We start from the raw sequence: 16,696 nt of genomic DNA, 5'->3' as shown, positions 1-16,696 counted from the left end.
GATAGTGTGTGGCAACAAGGGATCTTGTCGTGGATGACATTTGGAATACCAAGTCAGGTGAGGGTATTTAAGGATGCTGGTATTGCTTTTTACAACACTTCGTACGCAAACACTACTAGAGTCAAGACAAAGGCGCTCCACGAGGCGAATTCTTGATGACCTTGATATTTTATAGCCTCAACTACAATGTCTTGCTTCCTCCAATCGTGTTGCGTTTATATGTTGGCCACAGAAACGATAACGTCATTCACTGACAGCTCATCGCGGTCCCCGCGCAGAAGTTCTTCCAAGATGCGGTTAAAATGCCCGACAATGAGACTTAGTTGCTCATCACTCAATCCGCTACTATCCCACTGTAGCTTGAGGCGGTAGCCATCAAGTGTCCTCTGCACCTCGACCATGAGAGCATAATTGACAACCATAAATACCTTGCTTTGAGCCATAACGAGCCAGTTCATGGGGTTCGGCTTGGAACCTGCTGGGGTCGGATCAAAGGGTTGAAAGCAGAACAGTAGCTTAGCCGCATGCACAAGACGGTCGCGCCCCATGTGATTGTAGATATCACCTAGGCCAACTCTGCCATGCTCGGAGGCCTCCCAGAAGGAAGCCTGGGTGTCAGCCAAGAAGGCCGCCACACTCACACAGGGGCTATCGCTCGCCGGAAGAAGTGTGCGTAGCGGTAAGAAATTGGCACACGTGCCGTTGAGTAGCTGAGGGTCCTCAACGTCGGCATTCCGGCCCGTGATTAAATTGTCAATGACGACGTCCCGAGAGCGCATGAGCTGGCCGGCAACGATGGCGTATACTGCTTGCAAGACAGTAGAGGCTGTAACGCCGAACTTGCTAGCGATACCATCTACGTCAGCGTGCAGGGGGCTGAATCGGAGGCGGTCGGTTGCAGGGTGGACAGGAAACATGTGATCGGCCGGAGTGTGCGGTGAGAGTTTTTCCTGCCAGTATTCGAGGTCGGAGCTCCGGCTTCCCGAAAAAGTCCAGTCGACGAAGTCTTTAAACGGACGGAGAGCAGGTAACTCACTATCAGCACGAACTATAGTGCTGAACTGGTCGTGAAAGATTCGGAGCAGCGTGCCGTCGTAGCTTGCGTGATCAAGCTTGATGCAGAGGGTGCGGGAGCCATCCGTGATTGAGTGAAGCACACGGTACTTCACGTGGGCTTTGCCGAGTTCAAACTCGCTGTCTCTGAGTTCTTCCATCAGTCGTGCCTTCTCAGACTCTGATTCGTATGGTCTCTCCTCCCAGTTAAGCATCGGATCTTTGAGTACGACCTAAATGTATCATTAGTACAGTGCTATCGGCTTAGGCGGAGTAAAATAGCTTACCTGATACCACGAAGAAACATCGTGTTCGTCGGCGAGGCAATAGAACGTTCGGAGGATTTGGTTTCGAGCTGTTAGTTGCGTAGTAACCTCTCTCCATAAGCCGAGGTCAAAGTCGCTTGGGAGTTCCCGGCATGCAGTCAAGTTCCAGAACTGGTGCTTCTTGTGTCCCTGAGTGAGGAACTCGGTTTGTCCTGGTCCGCAAGGATAGATGTCCTCGATACTGTCCTCACAGCCGGCCTCTTGTACAGCCGACAGAACCGCCTCCGGAATAGTGTATCCGAGTCTAGCGGTTTCCTTCTTTTGGGTAATCCACTCCACGTGCTTTGCTTGTTCGCCTAGCGTTGGACATGCTAGCACTTGAGAGACCGCTATTTTGTATGACCTCCGTCGACATTCGGCTGCGACGTTGATAGCGGCAATCGAGTCTCCACCCATGGCAAGGAATGATGAGTGAGCTCCGATGGAGTCGGATGGTTGGTCTAGAACTACCATCCAGGCTTCCTGTAAGATGCGCTCTTCGGTTGTCGACACCGGTTGAAAAGATTTTGTGTTCTCAGTTTGCAGAGAGTATCGGGCAAGCTCGTTTTTTGGCATCCCCTCGGCTATCGCAATAAGCTTTTTTCTGTTTGCCTTTCCGGATGAGAGTGTTGGAAAGGATGCGAAAGGCAGGAACACAGACGGTATCATATAGTGAGATATCGTCGTTAGATTCTCCATGACTTCGTTGAAGGTCTGTAGCCTGTTTTCCGGCGGAATCAGGCTCTGCCTATCGGGATCATGGTCCCCTTTGAAGATGCAGAAAGCCACCAGTTGTCTTTTGCCCCTGATTTCTGCCACCGAGACAATAGCAGCATCTACACAACCTGTATGGAGGATGGCATTCTCGATCTCACCGAGCTCAATGCGGAAACCGTTGAGCTTGACCTGATAATCCTTTCGGCCGAGGCAACTATGAGACGAAAAACACTGGCTTAGCAAGTGAGGGAAAATCTTGAGAAACAGGGACTTACATCAACGTTCCGTCTTCTGCCCACCGCGCAATATCGCCAGTCCTGTAAAGCATCTCTCCATCAAAGTCGCGGATGAAGACAGAACGAGTTTGTTCTGCCCGGTTCAAGTACCCTTTCGCCAAATGCGGCCCACGCACACACAACTCGCCAATCTGTCCATCGGGGACCCTCTCTAGGCTTTCTCCACTGGAAGGCAGAATAACGGCAGTGGCGTGTTTTAGTGGTAGTCCGATGCTGTTCAAATCTCCGTCGGGCATGACTTGCGACACAGTCATCAAGATGGTGGCTTCGGTGGGGCCATACCTGCATTGAAAATCAGCCTGAAATTTCAAAGAAATTAGTAATAGACAAACCCGTTGTACACAGTTAAGTGCTTAGCCCATTCAAGTATGTTCGTGTCAATCTTCTCTCCGCAGACATTCAGAACCTTCAAGCGCGGGACCTCGGCTGCACCTCCACTGATGAGCTTTACAATAGTCGGTGTGAGCATGACTTGCTCGACATTCATCTGGTTGATCTGGCCTGCCAGATCGGAAAGAATGTCATCTTGCGAGGCTACGCAGAGGGTAGCACCTGTGGAGAGTATGGTGAACACGTCGTAATACGACGCATCGAACACGTAGTTCAGAGCCCAGAGAGATACCCATTCCCCAGTTACTCCGGTCGCTTCGATCATGCCTTCGGTAGAAGCCGTCACAGAGCGGTGTGAAACCAGGACGCCCTTTGGCAGCCCGGTCGAGCCCGAAGTGAATATAGCGTATGCGGTACTGTCAGGGGTCAGTTCCGGGACTGCGACAAGCTGCCCTCCACCATTATCAAGGGCCGTCTCTTCCATAACTATGATATTCAGGCCGAAGAAGCTGCACGCGTGGCAGTTGCGGGCATCCGTCACGATGCGGACTGCGTCCACATCTTTTATGATGAATGAGTTTCTGTCGCGTGGATTCTGTGGGTCGAGGGGCGTGAATGCTGCACCCGCTTTCATGATGCCGAGAATTGCTACAAGCGTGTATGCCGACTTGTCCATGTAAAGCGGAATTATTTCTCCGTGCTTGGCTCCTTGCTGTATAAGGGCCCTGGCAAAATTGTTGGCCTTGCAATTTAGCTCTTCGTAGGTCCAGTGTTTCCCGTTGCTCTCGATAATAGCGATCTTTAGAGGATTGGTGGCGGCGTGCTCTTCAAAAGCAGCATGGGAGAGGCCGAATAAAGGCGCAGGCTCAAGATCCTGCAATTCGCCTATAAATGCATCTGGATTTACGGCTGCATTCTGAACCGTAGCCGCGAATGTTTGCAGAATACCTGCAGCGCTGGCACGATCCACAGAAGCTGGAACAAGAAGTTTGACACGAGTCGGATCAACTTCGTTCAATTCCAGTGTTATGTACCTATTACGGCTGTTAGTACAAGCTAGTTCACGATAAGGAGGTTCTCTCACTGTGTAAAGTTCTCTGTTTCCGCGTTCAGCGGCACGAGCGGTCCGTCTTTGACGGGAACATGGGTGGCTGTCAATACGTTCACCATGGTATTGGCAAAATCCGGCTTGAGAGATGCTACGGACAGAGCAGCTCGGAGCCCTGAATGCGCGTAACGTGACAGATTCCACAAGTTGTTCTGCGTGAGCTTCGCATGTTTTGTGAAAGTCGTAGATCTGGGCACCGCTATCCGGATGGGGACGTTACACAGCGTCGGACCATTCAGAGAAAGAATACCGTCAACGTTGGCATCGCGACCAGAGAATGCTGATAGGAACGTGACGTCTTCCGACTCTAAGTACTTGGCCAGAGTCATGGCCCACGCTGCGTGGACGGCAGTGGCCAGGGTGACGGCTGCCGCTTTGCTCAAGCGCTGCAATGCATCACCAAAACCTGCTCTCAGCACAAAAGGGCCTGAGTCCGACGCAGGAAGGTTCAGAATAGCGCCTGGGCTTGAGTCGAGGTACGTCTGCCAGAAATCCTGCGCTCCAGACTTGTTCTCGTGTCTCTTGACAAAAGCGACGTATGCGCTGAAGGGCGGTCGTACGGCAGGCTGTTCACCTCTTATAACCGCTATAGCATCCGTGACAAGGAACTGGCTGGACCAGAAATCAAACAAGGCGTGGTGCATTTCAAGCACGAGCAGTTCGTTATCTAGCACCGCTGCCCGAACAAGCGGTCCGTCCAGGTCTAGGGCTTGCTCTGCCATGTTCTGAAGAGCGCGTTCCAAGCCAACTCCATTGACCGTCGTCCACGGAAGGTCAACCTTCGGGTGCACATGTTGTACGAAGCCGCGTTTGAAAGAACTGAAGGTCGTCCGAAAGATAGTGTTTTGGGCAATGACGACCTCCAGAGCGCTACGTACCTGGGCCGGTGTGACGCCCTGGATCTGGTACACCCTACGGTACACATAATTGGCGTTCCCCATGATAGTGTCTGTAATCAGGCCTTCTTGTAGCGGAGTGACAGGATACGCATCCTCAAGCCCTTCAGGGAGACTTGAAGAAGCTCCCTCCGGGAGTAAGGAGAACGGAGCAGGGATTTCCTCTTGGACTACAGTCTGCTGCTCAGAGCTTATCTGGTGCAGTGACTCGGCTTGCAAGATGTCTGGAACTGAGGCGTTCATGCCCATGGCTCTCAACTTGGTGGCTAGGATGATTGCGTCCAAAGAGGAGCCTCCGAGTTCTTGGAATGACGCGTTCATATCGACAGAGGCTTGACTGAGCGAAAGAGCTGCTGCAACGGCTTCCAAGAGCTTGAATTCGAACATATCAGCTGCTGCTGCCCAAGAAGACGGAGTCGAGCCCACGGAAGACGTAGGTGTAATCAGCTCCTTTTCACTTAGCGATTGGACGCTCCGGACCAGACTAGCAATGTCCACCTTCCCGGTAGGTGTCAGCGGCAGCTCGTCCTGCTCGACCCAGTAACTGGGAATTGCGTATGAAGGAATGTGCCCGCGGAGCGCGGTGCGAATGTCGTGCACGAGAGAAGGCCAGGCATTACTCTGGTCCGAGACAATCAGTGCAACCAGAGCGTTTCGGCCCAGCACGTCGGCTGATACCACGCACGACTGTACGACGCCCTGCTGGAGCTGAATGTAAAAGTTAGACTCGTTTGGCTCAACGCGCTGGCCGTTGATCTTGGTCTGTTGATCAATGCGTCCGATGAGCTCCATCGACCCGTCGTCTCGAAATACCACCATGTCGCCTGTGCGGTATAGTCGGCCTGACCCGAAGGGATTCTTAATGAAAGCTTTAAGGGTCTTTGCCTCCAGGTTGAGATATCCTTTAGCCAGCTGGTTTCCCCCAAGACACAGCTCGCCGGGGACATTTGCCGGGACAGGGCTGATGGAGTTGGGAGTCAAGACATAGCAAGTTGTGCCTTAGAAGAAATGGTTCGTCAGCAAAGCTATTTAAGTTTTACAGGAATTTCCAGAGTTATACTTACTGTCGGTCGGCATGCTGAGAAGCGAAGGCGAGCTTCCGGGGGTGAGATGGTATCTCATGTTCAGCTATTGCAAGTTAGTCCCGAGAAGGGTCTTCTCGGTACAACCAGATGAAACGTACCTGAGTACATTCACTGAGCCCATAGGCACTGATAAGCTCAACCTTGCTCGCCCACGCTTCGACAATAGCAGGTCCGACTGGCTCGCCTCCGAGGATGATCTTTTTGACGCTCTTCGGAAGCATGTCTGGGGCATACAGCCTTAATATGCTTGGTGTGATTTCCAGGGAGCCAATATTCATGCGAAGGATGGTTTCGAAAAGGCCCACGGTAATATTGTCCTTGCTTGCCAAGCACAAAGTGTTTCCGCGGCAGAGGCAGCCCAGAATACTGCGCTGCGCGGCACTGAAGCTGGGAGAATGACAGAGCAACTGACGGGTAGGCTCTGTGAAACTGGAAATTGGCATGGCAGTAATGCCCGTAGTGGCTGCAGAATGAGACAACAGCACGCCTTTGGGTTGTCCGGTTGTGCCCGAGGTGTAGATAACATAAGCAACGTCTGAAGGGCTTTGGTACAGGTTGAGGTTCCTGAAATGCTTCAGCGGTGCCTCCGCTGCTGCGGAGACCATGGTTTCGACCAGGATCTCGGTGGAATGGCCAAGGATCCCACGCGTCGTGTCGTCCACCAGCACGAAAGGGGCTTTGACGTCGTCTACAATAAAGCGGTTTCGAAAGACCGGGGCATCAGGAGAGAGCAGTACGTAGGCGGAACCTGTCTTCATGACTGCCAGAAGAGCAATGACCATGTGGATGGATCTCTGGGTCAGGATTGGTATGATTGCGCCGCGACCGCAAACTAGTTGCCTCGCCACGGCATTGGCCACCTCGTTGAGTTGCTCATAAGTGAGCTGCGATGTATCCTCGAACTGGATGGCAATGCGTTCCGGGTGCTTCTTGCACTGAGCTTCAATCAACCCGTGAACAAGCTCCGACCTGCGGTCTTCGGTGGCCTTCGTCAGCTCTTCGATGATTTGAGCGGCCTCTCGGCCGAGGACGTGATGGCTTTGAAACACCATTGTTTGGGCGGCGGGCTGGATGGTAGAAAGATAGAGTATCTTCTGTCTTGATGATGATCGGTGCGGTGCTTCAGGATAAGAGCCGTGATGCATCACTATTTATTTATTTCCTGATGCTCCACCAAGAATCACATCCATCACCCCTCACGATGAAGGGACGGACGGTTTCCCTTGCCCACCTTGCTTAGTTCGTTAAGCCTTTGATTTTGGTGTCTCATGATGGCCTATCGTACGATCCACGCCCTTCTCGAGCTGTTGAGTTAGGTCCAGCCTTCCACAGAATCCCTTCAGCTGAAATTCACGATGCTGCTCGAAGCGAGAAGATGACAACCTGAGCCTCTTCTCTACGGAATATTCCGCGCCCGACACGGTCTGGCCCGTCTAAGCAGTATGTAACAAAGCGGCAACACATCGGATACGGGGACCGGTGAATGGTCAGACCTGCTGGTGTTGTTTTTGGGCGGCTTTGGCAAAAAAGAACCTTCGCGAGACAGAACAAGTCAAGTTTATTTTTAGAAGCCTGAGATGAAAGACATGATTGTCTCTCCTAAAAGCAATGATTGCTTGGTTGCTTGGCAGCTGGAATATTTAAGACAAAGAACGCCTTTATCAATCTGACAGCACCACCAGCAACCTTACTCCTCCCACACACTTTTTCGCAAACTTTCCATATCATGTCTCAGCTTATCACGAAAGCCAGCAAAGGCTCGGCGACTTTCCGTATCCACGAGAATGTCGGCCCTCCCGGTCCTGCCGAAGTTACCGTCCGGTTCCTGGTAGCACCAATCAACCCACTAGACATGCTGGTGCTCTCAGAGGTCTACCCGGTCAAGCCCTCACACCATCTCAACGGCGAGGCGATCATTGGATACGACGGCGTGGGCGAGGTCATCAAATGCGGACCGGACGTCGACCAGCTGAGGCCGGGCGACAAGGTGATTCCGGCAAAGTTCGGCGTGGGAACCTGGCGCACGGCGGCAGTGCTGCCGGCATTGTCGCTTCAGAAACTCGGCGAGACACCCGCGGACCTCGCCTTTGCGGCTATCCTGCGGGTGACTGTGGCGCCGGCATACTGCTTGGTCGAAGACATGGCGACGCTCCGGCCAGGGGCCTGGATCATGCAGAACGCGGGAACGTCAGCAGTGGCGCAGATGGTGGTGCAGTTTGCGCGCATGCGCGGCTTGTACGTCGTCAACATCATCCGGGACCGGCCAGGTCGCGAGGAGGCGGTGGTCAAGCAGGCGCTCCGAGAGCTGGGCGTCGACCTCGTCCTCACCGAAGCTGAGGTTGCCACGCCCGATGGCCTGGCCCAGCTGCAGGCCCGCCCCATCATGTTGGCTCTAGACTCTGTCTTTGGCGCATCAGGCCAGGCTCTCGTCAAGGCGCTGGCTCCAGGAGGCACGTACGTGCAGCTCGGATTCCTCTCAGGCGCCCAGGCGCAGCTGTCGCTTGATGCCTCGGACGTATTCGGGCGCAACTTGACCATAAAGGCCTTCCGCGGCACTGTGCAGCTCGCCCTACGCTCTCCGCAGCAGCAAGCCGACTTATGCGACTGGTTCGTTGGCCTCTTCAATCGCGGCCTGCTCCAGCTGCCCACCCTAGGCCTTTCCCGCGTCGATTGGGAGGTCAGTGACGGCGCTGCTGCGGAGGCCAAGGTCGTTTCTGCTATCAAGCGTGCTCAGGATGCTGCGCTGGGCCAAAGGAAGCAGATTCTTGTGTTCAAACACTAAATTATGGATACGTTGTTGTTTGGTTTGTCTGCTGTCGTTCTTTGTTCGCAACTCCGCAGATAGTGTTCTGAGCGTATTTCAATAATGCCAACCCTTAAATTACTTTCCACTTATATACTATACATGCCTTTCCGTCGGGAAGTGAGCCAACTGCGGTGTTAAAGCATCATGGTGCCAGGGCAGGTCGATGACGATATAATCACGGTTAGAAATGGTGACGCAAAGGTAACATGATATATTACTTGAAAGGAAACGTGTAAAGGGCAATAAAAGCAAACATATCAGTCGTTTAAGGAACAGAAACAAAAGAGTAAGGCCAGGTCCTGACAGCGTTGTCATTGTCAATACTCAATACGGCTCTCGAACATCCCAGAAACACCGCATCCCGCAAGCCAGCAAACCCAACCAGAGCATTACAGCCAATTGCAGCGCTCAAGAACCAACCAACTAATGCGGCACAGTCGGCGTAACCGATTTCTTTAGCATCTCGATCAGGCCATCTGGACGAACAGGCTGATCGTCATCAATCTTCAATCCGCGAATAACGCGGGCAATGAGGGCATAAGTGCCGAGAATAATGAGCGTCTCGACCAGCTCCGCGTTGCTAAGCAGCTCCAGCGCGTCGGCGATAGTCTGCGGCTCGTTGGTGTACGTAGCCAGCTGCTCGTCGACGACGCGGAGGAGGACGCGGTCGCGCGCGCTCCACGGCCCGTCGCCGGCGCGGACGCTCTCGGCGGTGCAGGCCATGGCGGCGATCTTGGCGGGGTCCATGGCGTAGGCTTCTGCGACGGGGAGGTTGACGTCGTATTCGTAAGGGGCGCCCAGCGTCGTCGCCGTGCGCAGCACTATCAGCTGCTGGAAGGGGGCGCGGGGCGTTAGCTAGCCGCTTACCGACCAGTGAGTGCAAGGCGCGGAGTTCTGCTGTGCTTAACTGGAAACCGCAGGTGGTTACTTACCCAGTCGAGCAGCTGCACCGTGCGTGCTTTCCCGTCGAAACACCCGCCAATGACGCCCATCAGGTGCGGAAAGAGGCCCTGCGAGTGGCCGAGCAGAAGGAAGATGTTCCGCCGGAAGGGGAGGACCTTGAGCTTCTCGGCTACGGCTGGCGGCGCCGTGGCAGGATCGACATAGGGTACAAGACTGGTCTTGCGGTAGGGGTCTGAGGATGGCGCGGAGTCGGACATGATTTGGTATAGGTAGGACAATAACGCAGGATGGATACTTTCCGGGTAGCTAAAGGCGAGATGAGCCAAGTCGGGGCAGTTGATGCATTTTAACTTTCAAGGCGGTACAACTACAGGCACGAAACGTATTAGAAATCAAACCGTTTACTATTCATGCTTAAGCTGCGAGTAAGCCGCCACGGTAATGATGGCACGCCTAAGTGATGCTTTTCGGTGACATGTGGCTTATAGCAAGCCGACTCTGTGGCTGCACGTTTTTCGAGCGCCTTTGTGGAAAGTATAGATCTGGCCAACAGCCACAATTGTCTGATATGAGTGGCACAGGTAGAAGGTATGAAAAGCATGAAGAACACAAAATCCAAAAGCAACTGATACCTACTCAGCTGAAAGTTGCTTCTGGGCAGAGACGGGAGTCTCCGACCTCCGTGGTGGTTGGTCATGAACACAGTGAATGGAAAACGGCTTCGCTGCAGTGCGCGTCCGAGAGGGGTTTAAAATACGCATGTTTCGCTCTCGAAAATTTCCAATCGCCAGCCTCTCCCCCTCTTAGATCTCGAGCACCAAGTCTACACGCCATGAATACCTCGTTTCTCTCCGTCCTCGAAGTTATGGCGAAGCTGTACATCTGGTTGCCGCTTCTTGTGGTTGGCTACGCCGTGTACACGCGATACTTTACCGGCCTGTCCCACATTCCCGGGCCCTGGGTCGCCAGTGTCAGCAACCTATGGAAGATGAATGCTGCATGGCACGCGGACATGCCAAAGCGGAACATAGCGCTCCACCGCCGGTACGGTGCCCTGGTCAGGATCGGACCCAACATGATCTCGGTCGACGACCCGGCGGCACTGCCCATCATATACGGGTTCAAGCCGATCTACAGCAAGGTACGTGAACCCATCAGGAGAGCGGGCATGCAGTGGCCGACACGTGGACGATTTACAGACGGCCTTTTACCCAATCGTCGAGGCTCTGTACAAGGGCAAGCTGGTCGCGAACCTGTTCACGACGCGGTCCGAGAAGTACCACGCGCATCTGAAGCGGGCGTCGGTGAACGCATATTCGATGACGGCGCTCAGCGAGCTGGAGCCCCAGGTGCAGCCGGTGATTGAGCTCTTCCTGCAGCGGATCGAAGAGGTTGGCGAGAGCGGCAAACGGGCCTTTGACATTGGAACCTGGGCGCAGTACTTTGCGTTTGACGCGCTGGGCCAGATCAACTTCTCGCAGGACCTGGGCTTCCTGCGCACCGGGAGCGACGTGGGGAACAGCATTGGCACCATCGACGGCCTGCTCGCTTATCTGTCCATTATCGGGCAGGCGCCGTGGCTGCATAAGCTGCTGTTGGGCAATCCGCTGGTGCACCGCATCCTGCCGCTGGAGAGCAGCAACGAGGTCCAGAACGTGCGTCCCCCACCCCCGCCACCACCTTCTGAGACAGTGCGCTGAGACGCATAGGCAGTTTGCGATCAAGATGATTGCGCAGCGGCTCGAGGGCGGGCAGAAGGAGCCCCGGCGAGACCTGCTGGCGCGGCTGCTGGAGCAGTCGGGCAAGCTGAGCTTCAGCGAGATCATCGGGCTGACGACGACGAACCTGATAGCAGGATCGGACAGCACGGCCATCGGGCTGCGGGCCATCCTGTACTTCCTCTGCCGCAACGGGGGCGCGTACAAGAAGCTGCAGCAGGAGATGGACGGGGCGGTAGCGGCAGGGGCGCTGTCGCAGCCGGTGCGGTACGGCGACGCGACGCGGCTGCCATACCTGCAGGCCGTCATTGCCGAGGCGCTGCGGGCCCACGCCGCCACGGGCTTCGTGCTGGAGCGCGAGGTGCCGGCGGGAGGCGTCGAGCTGAGCGGGCGGCGCGTGCCGGGTGGCACCATTGTCGGCATCAACTCCTGGGTCATGCACGCCAACAACCAAGTTTACGGGGCTGATGCCGAGGCGTTTCGGCCGGAGCGGTGGCTGGAGTTCGATGAGGACGATCAGCGCTTGCGCGAGATGAGGCGCTGCAACATGTCGGTGAGTACAGCACAGTAGCATCATGCCTAACATAACCTGCTAACATGGCTACAGTTTGGTGCTGGCCCGCGCGTGTGCATCGGACGCAACATATCCATGATGGAGCTGGTCAAGCTGGTGCCGGCGCTGATGCTCAAGTTTGACTTTGCCCTGGCCCACCCGGAGCAGGAGTGGAAGGTGCTGGGCCACTGGTTCACCAAGCAGACCAACCTAGACATGGTCTTTGTCCCCCGCCGCGGCTGATGCAACACCTCCGCTTTCTTTTTCGCTTTTTTCTTTTCTTTTTTCTTTTTTTTTTTTTCCTTTTTTTTTTTCTTCTTTTTCTTTTTCTTTTTTTTCGCTTATCTGCTTCGACATGCTTACTCTTACAAACATACTTTTCGTCTACCTACACACCTATCTACCTACACACCTATACGCCTCCACATGATTGATTACTATGTGCTTACTATACTCCCATTGTCGCCGCGTTCAAAAGACGCGTGAATGCCGTGTATTGCCAACACACTCTCTCTAACTCTATTACCTATCACCATCATCATCACCATGGCCGCAATGAAAACGCCAGAAATTTCCTCGACGCCTGCCTCAAATCACACGGACGTCGAGAAGGCCCCCACCCAAGCCGGCCAGCGCACCCTCCGAGGCGCCCGGGTAAGTGTCTCACTGCCACTCAGTCAGTACTGCCACCTGCTTACTCGCCCCAGTGGGTGCTCGTCGTCGTCGCCGTGCTGTCCAGCATGTTCATCTACTCGCTCGACGGCACCATCACCGCCGACCTCGTCCCATCCATCGTCAATGACTTTGACAGCGTGCCCCTCCTGCCATGGCTGTCGGTCGGCTTTATGGTCGGCAGCATCGTCACCGTCCTGCCCCTAGGCAAGCTATACGCAAAGTACAACGCCAAGACGCTCTACATCATCTCCCTCGTCGCCTTCCTGGCCTCGTCGGCCCTCTGCGGCGCCGCTCCCACCATGTCGGCCATGATTGTCGGCCGTGTGTTCCTGGGCATGGCCGGGAACGGCATTTACTGCGGCATCTTGACCTTGCTTTCCGTCTACACCGAGGACCACGAGCGCCCGGCCTACCTCAGCCTGGTCGGGCTCCTCTGGGGCGTCGGCACAGTGCTTGGCCCGGTCATCGGGGGCGCCTTCGACAAGGTCGACTGGCGGTGGGCCTTTTACATCAACCTCATCATCGGCGGCGTCTGCTCGCCCGTCTACCTCTTCCTGCTGCCGCCCTTTGACCCGCAGCCCAAAACCGTCGGCTTCCTCGAGCGAGCCGCCTCCTTTGACCTTCTCGGCGCCGCGCTATCCATCGGAGCCGTCCTGTGCCTCGTCCTGGCCATCAATTTCGGCGGCGCCTTGTATGCGTGGGACAGCGGCAGCATCGTGGCGCTGTTCGTCGTGGCCGCGCTGCTGTTCGTCCTTTTCGGCGTGCAGCAGAAGTTTGCCTGGCTGACGACGAGGGCGGAGCGCATGTTTCCGTGCCACCTGCTGCGCAACGTCGAGGCGAACCTCCTCTTTATCTGTGCCGCATGCTCCAATGCCGCCGGCTTCATCCCCGTCTACTACATCCCGATCTATTTCCAGTTTTCCCGGGGCGACAACGCCCTCGAGGCCGCGGTGCGCCTGCTCCCCCTCATCACCCTTTTGAGCGCCACCATCATAGCAAACGGCTATCTCATGGGGAAGCTGGGCTACTATCAGCCCTGGTACCTTGCCGGCGCTGCTCTAGCACTGGCTGGGAACGTGCTCCTTTGTACGTGCCTCTATCGTTCCGGGTCTCGGGTCTGCTTGCTTTCTAACAGTATCCCTCCATCCACAGCACGTATCGACATCGGAACCAACACTAGTGACATATACGGTTATGAGGTACTGGTTGCAATCGGAAGTGGCGCGTTCATCCAGGTATCGTCGACATGGACATCCCTCCTCCTCTAATCCAACGCAAATTAACAACTATCACCAGGCAGGGTACGCGACGATCCAAACCGTCGTCCCGCAAGCGGACACATCAAACGCCATCGCGTAAGAAGCCCACTCCACCCCACGTAAGCTTTTATTTAAAGACTCTCTAACCGGCAAACTGTCTAGGTTCATGATGCTCGGTGAGTCAGCGGCACAAAGCCAAACCAGCCAGGCATCACACATGTCCCGCCCGCAGCCCGCTTCCAGCGAATCCTGCTGACCGGACACACCAGCGCAATTCATAGGCATCAACCTCGGGCTAGCAATCTCGGGGGCCGTCTTCATCAACGACGCCACGGCCGCTGTCGGCGCGCTGCTGCCCGCTACGTCCGACGCCGGCATCCGGTCCATCATCAGCGGTAAGCTTCACTGCACTTCACTTGCTCTAAACGCAAAGCGAAGCGCCCCCCCTCCCCCACCGCCTAGGTACGTAGCTGACAGCAAAACCACCATCCAGGCACGTCCTCGACCGCCATCCAAAGCGTGCCGGAAGCGCTGCGGCCGCGCGTGCTGGCCGCCGTCGTGCACAGCCTGCGCAAAGTGTACGTATATACCTACCTACCTGCCTTGATGATCCGCGAGCACGAGCCGGACTCGTGTATATAATAGATTATAGCGCGCTGACAGGCCGTCTGGTCCAGCTTCATCCCTGCATATGCCGCTGCGGCGGTTGCGCTGGTAGCGTCTTTCTTCCTCAAGGTGAGTGACTGAGTGCGCATGCATGCATACACGGCAAGACGCTTAGCCTAGTCCAGCCGGCTAACTTTTAGGATTATAGAGGCGCAGGGCGTTCCATAATCCGCAGCAGCAGCAGAAGACGTAAGCGCGGGCTTAGAGGCGCGGGGTCTATGGTTGCGGCTTGCCTCTGCTGGGGTGGGGTGCTGTGTTGCTGGTATAGTTACGGGGCGGGTGGGTTTGTTTGTTCTACTCTTTTTAGTTTTTGGTATTTGGGAAAGGGTAAAATGGAAAGTAGAATCTGCTTTGGGAGTACGATCGTTTATGTGATATGGCCGTTTTTCAGTGCTTGTGGGTATATGTTTAGAGCGTTACTTTTATGTTGGTAGTATACAGCCGGCTCTTTATACTTGTATAGACAGGGAAGAGCTCATTTTCGACGTCTGTATTTAACTTCCTAAACTCTAAATTTCTGAGTCTCGCTTTATCTTGCTTTATCTCTATAGCTATCTTTACATCCTATTACCAGTATGTTCAAGTTCCTGGTTTTTATTTAAGCGTATCGAGGTATAGTCTTGGTAAGACAATATAATCGCTTATTAGCAAACAGTCCTATAAAGAGAAATCCTTCCTTTTCTCTATGTCACTGTAGTAATGATCTCTACCTTATACTCGCCGAATTGAAAATGAAAACAAAGCAATAACTCAAAAGCATTCATTCAAAACTTGTAAAAGTCTACAAACCCTCAACCGCCTAGAACTAAAAAAGCAAGTACAAATCTGCAGCTTCCGAAGAGCGCTGCTCTCCCCTTCCTAAAAAAAAGAACCGTCTTCCCAAAACAGAAAGTGTTGAAGTCTCACAAACACGTAAGCCGCCAAGGCCGATACCTAGCCAGGATACCTAGTTACACACGGCGTAGGGCGGCCGCGTGCTGACAAAACCCACCTCTACCGCCATGCATGCATGCATGTGTAAGCGGGACCTGGCTGGTAGGCAGCTGCATGTGCCCCACCACGGGCGCGATCCTATCCTGCATTCTGCAATGCAAGAAGCACAAACGGCGCTCAGCCGCAGCGATGACTTATGATTAGATGAACCCCCGTGGATGGGAATAAAGATAAAAGCACGCGCTGCTGTTGTTCTGCCTGCTGATTCTAGTTACTTGCTCGTTTTTGCTCAGCGAAACCATCCATTGACAAGCCCAAGCCGACGACGGCACGCGGCACAGCTCTCTCATTTCAAGCCCCCACCACCAAGAAAGAGGCCACGATCCACAGCCCGCAGCGCACCATGTTCACCATCAAAGACAAAGCCGACCGGGGCACACTCTCCGACACCTCCGCCGGCGCCGCAGTCTACAGCCCGCTCCTGCTACGCTTCATCTACGACCACCTGGTGCTCGGGCTGTACATGGCACTCGCCTGGTGCTGCCCCACACGCAGCATACTGCTCCCCTTCTTCCAGGCCCACGCCTCGCCCGCGCGCCGCGTCCTCGACATCGGCGTCGGCACGGGCTATTTCCCCGCGCGCGCGACGCTCCCCAACGTCAACGAGCTGGTCCTCGTGGACCTGAACCCGCACTGCCTGGACGAAGCGGGCGGGCGGGCGCGCAAGGCGCACCCCGGGCTCGCGGTGCGCACGGCGAAAGGCGACTTTCTTGCGCGGCGGGGCCTACAGGCCGCGGAAGTGACGCGGGGCGGCGAGAAGTTCGACGCCATCTCTGTTATGCTGCTGCTGCATTGTTTGCCGGGGCCGACGGCGCGGAAAGCGGCGGCGCTGGTGCGGGTGGGGCGGCAGTTGCTGGAGGCGGAGCGGGGGGTGTTGTTCGGGGCGACGATTCTGGGCAAGGGCGTCGAGCAGAATGCGTTTGGGCGGTTTTTGATGTGGTGGCATAATGCGGTGGGGGTGTTTGATAATTGGGGGGATGATGTGGAGGGGTTTGTGGGGCCGTTGGAGGAGGCGTTTGAGACGGTTCGGTGGCGCGTTGTTGGACGGGTGCTGTTGTTTGAGGCGAGGGGGGTAAGGCGGGTGGCGTAGGTTTTGGAGATGGCTGTTTGGGGTGGTGGTTGGGCTGTGGTAGATTGTAGATTTTGGGTGTTAATTCTGTCTTGTACCTCAACCACAACATTGTTCCTGAGCGTGCCTTCTTCCAACGTGCTGACGTGAGAGGCTGAGCGGATAGACAGTACGTCCATAATCCCCGCATTATTTCCGTCTTACTCTGCGTGGGGCTCCCCGGGATCCGCCTTACGGGAGGTGGGTCCTCCGCCATCCTTCGAG

The 16,696-nt window shown here is 55.1% G+C and overlaps 7 protein-coding genes across 7 annotated transcripts; 5 read left to right on the top strand and 2 right to left on the bottom strand.

The window, feature by feature from the left end:
• Nucleotides 1-266: 266 nt before the first annotated feature.
• Nucleotides 267-6,845, bottom strand: K452DRAFT_212622 (uncharacterized protein; the record flags this gene model as incomplete). The annotated part of the gene is made up of 7 exons (XM_033536196.1): nucleotides 267-1,286; nucleotides 1,341-2,289; nucleotides 2,351-2,653; nucleotides 2,704-3,735; nucleotides 3,786-5,703; nucleotides 5,770-5,833; nucleotides 5,889-6,845. Coding segments are annotated over 7 exons (6,243 nt in total), but the record flags the coding sequence as incomplete, so codon positions are not given.
• A 743-nt stretch (nucleotides 6,846-7,588) lies between these two features.
• K452DRAFT_203153 (uncharacterized protein) lies at nucleotides 7,589-8,560 on the top strand (the record flags this gene model as incomplete). Its single annotated transcript, XM_033536065.1, has 1 exon — nucleotides 7,589-8,560. A coding segment is annotated over one exon (972 nt), but the record flags the coding sequence as incomplete, so codon positions are not given.
• A 459-nt stretch (nucleotides 8,561-9,019) lies between these two features.
• On the bottom strand, nucleotides 9,020-9,756 carry K452DRAFT_236473 (uncharacterized protein; the record flags this gene model as incomplete). Its single annotated transcript, XM_033537512.1, has 2 exons — nucleotides 9,020-9,427; nucleotides 9,529-9,756. The coding sequence occupies 2 exons, from the start codon at nucleotides 9,754-9,756 to the stop codon at nucleotides 9,020-9,022; spliced, it is 636 nt and encodes a 211-aa protein (XP_033392842.1).
• Nucleotides 9,757-10,364: 608 nt separating this feature from the next.
• K452DRAFT_341712 (uncharacterized protein) lies at nucleotides 10,365-12,357 on the top strand (the record flags this gene model as incomplete). Its single annotated transcript, XM_033545383.1, has 4 exons — nucleotides 10,365-10,640; nucleotides 10,699-11,154; nucleotides 11,213-11,770; nucleotides 11,825-12,357. 4 exons carry the CDS (start codon nucleotides 10,365-10,367, stop codon nucleotides 12,011-12,013), a joined length of 1,479 nt encoding a protein of 492 aa, XP_033392841.1. The 3' UTR covers nucleotides 12,014-12,357.
• Nucleotides 12,317-14,840, top strand: K452DRAFT_362141 (uncharacterized protein; the record flags this gene model as incomplete). The annotated part of the gene is made up of 9 exons (XM_033546479.1): nucleotides 12,317-12,424; nucleotides 12,478-13,531; nucleotides 13,598-13,680; nucleotides 13,742-13,800; nucleotides 13,867-13,880; nucleotides 13,974-14,099; nucleotides 14,198-14,282; nucleotides 14,382-14,439; nucleotides 14,519-14,840. The coding sequence occupies 9 exons, from the start codon at nucleotides 12,317-12,319 to the stop codon at nucleotides 14,561-14,563; spliced, it is 1,632 nt and encodes a 543-aa protein (XP_033392839.1). The 3' UTR covers nucleotides 14,564-14,840.
• Nucleotides 14,579-14,840, top strand: K452DRAFT_291895 (uncharacterized protein). Its single transcript, XM_033541271.1, has one exon. It carries the CDS (start codon nucleotides 14,589-14,591, stop codon nucleotides 14,802-14,804), a length of 216 nt encoding a protein of 71 aa, XP_033392840.1. The 5' UTR covers nucleotides 14,579-14,588; the 3' UTR covers nucleotides 14,805-14,840.
• Nucleotides 14,841-15,596: 756 nt separating this feature from the next.
• K452DRAFT_279123 (uncharacterized protein) lies at nucleotides 15,597-16,683 on the top strand. The gene has a single exon (XM_033539400.1). The coding sequence runs from the start codon at nucleotides 15,707-15,709 to the stop codon at nucleotides 16,451-16,453; it is 747 nt and encodes a 248-aa protein (XP_033392838.1). The 5' UTR covers nucleotides 15,597-15,706; the 3' UTR covers nucleotides 16,454-16,683.
• Nucleotides 16,684-16,696: the final 13 nt, after the last annotated feature.

Source organism: Aplosporella prunicola (genome assembly GCF_010093885.1).
Source record: "Aplosporella prunicola CBS 121167 unplaced genomic scaffold K452scaffold_34, whole genome shotgun sequence".
Lineage (NCBI taxonomy): Eukaryota > Fungi > Ascomycota > Dothideomycetes > Botryosphaeriales > Aplosporellaceae > Aplosporella > Aplosporella prunicola.
This window is presented reverse-complemented; position numbering and strand designations above follow the sequence as displayed.

Bases quoted from the DNA above. Each gene is read 5' to 3' on its own strand.
- K452DRAFT_291895 (XM_033541271.1), top strand. From the start codon at position 14,589: ATGGTTGCGGCTTGCCTCTGCTGGGGTGGGGTGCTGTGTTGCTGGTAT.
- K452DRAFT_279123 (XM_033539400.1), top strand. From the start codon at position 15,707: ATGTTCACCATCAAAGACAAAGCCGACCGGGGCACACTCTCCGACACC.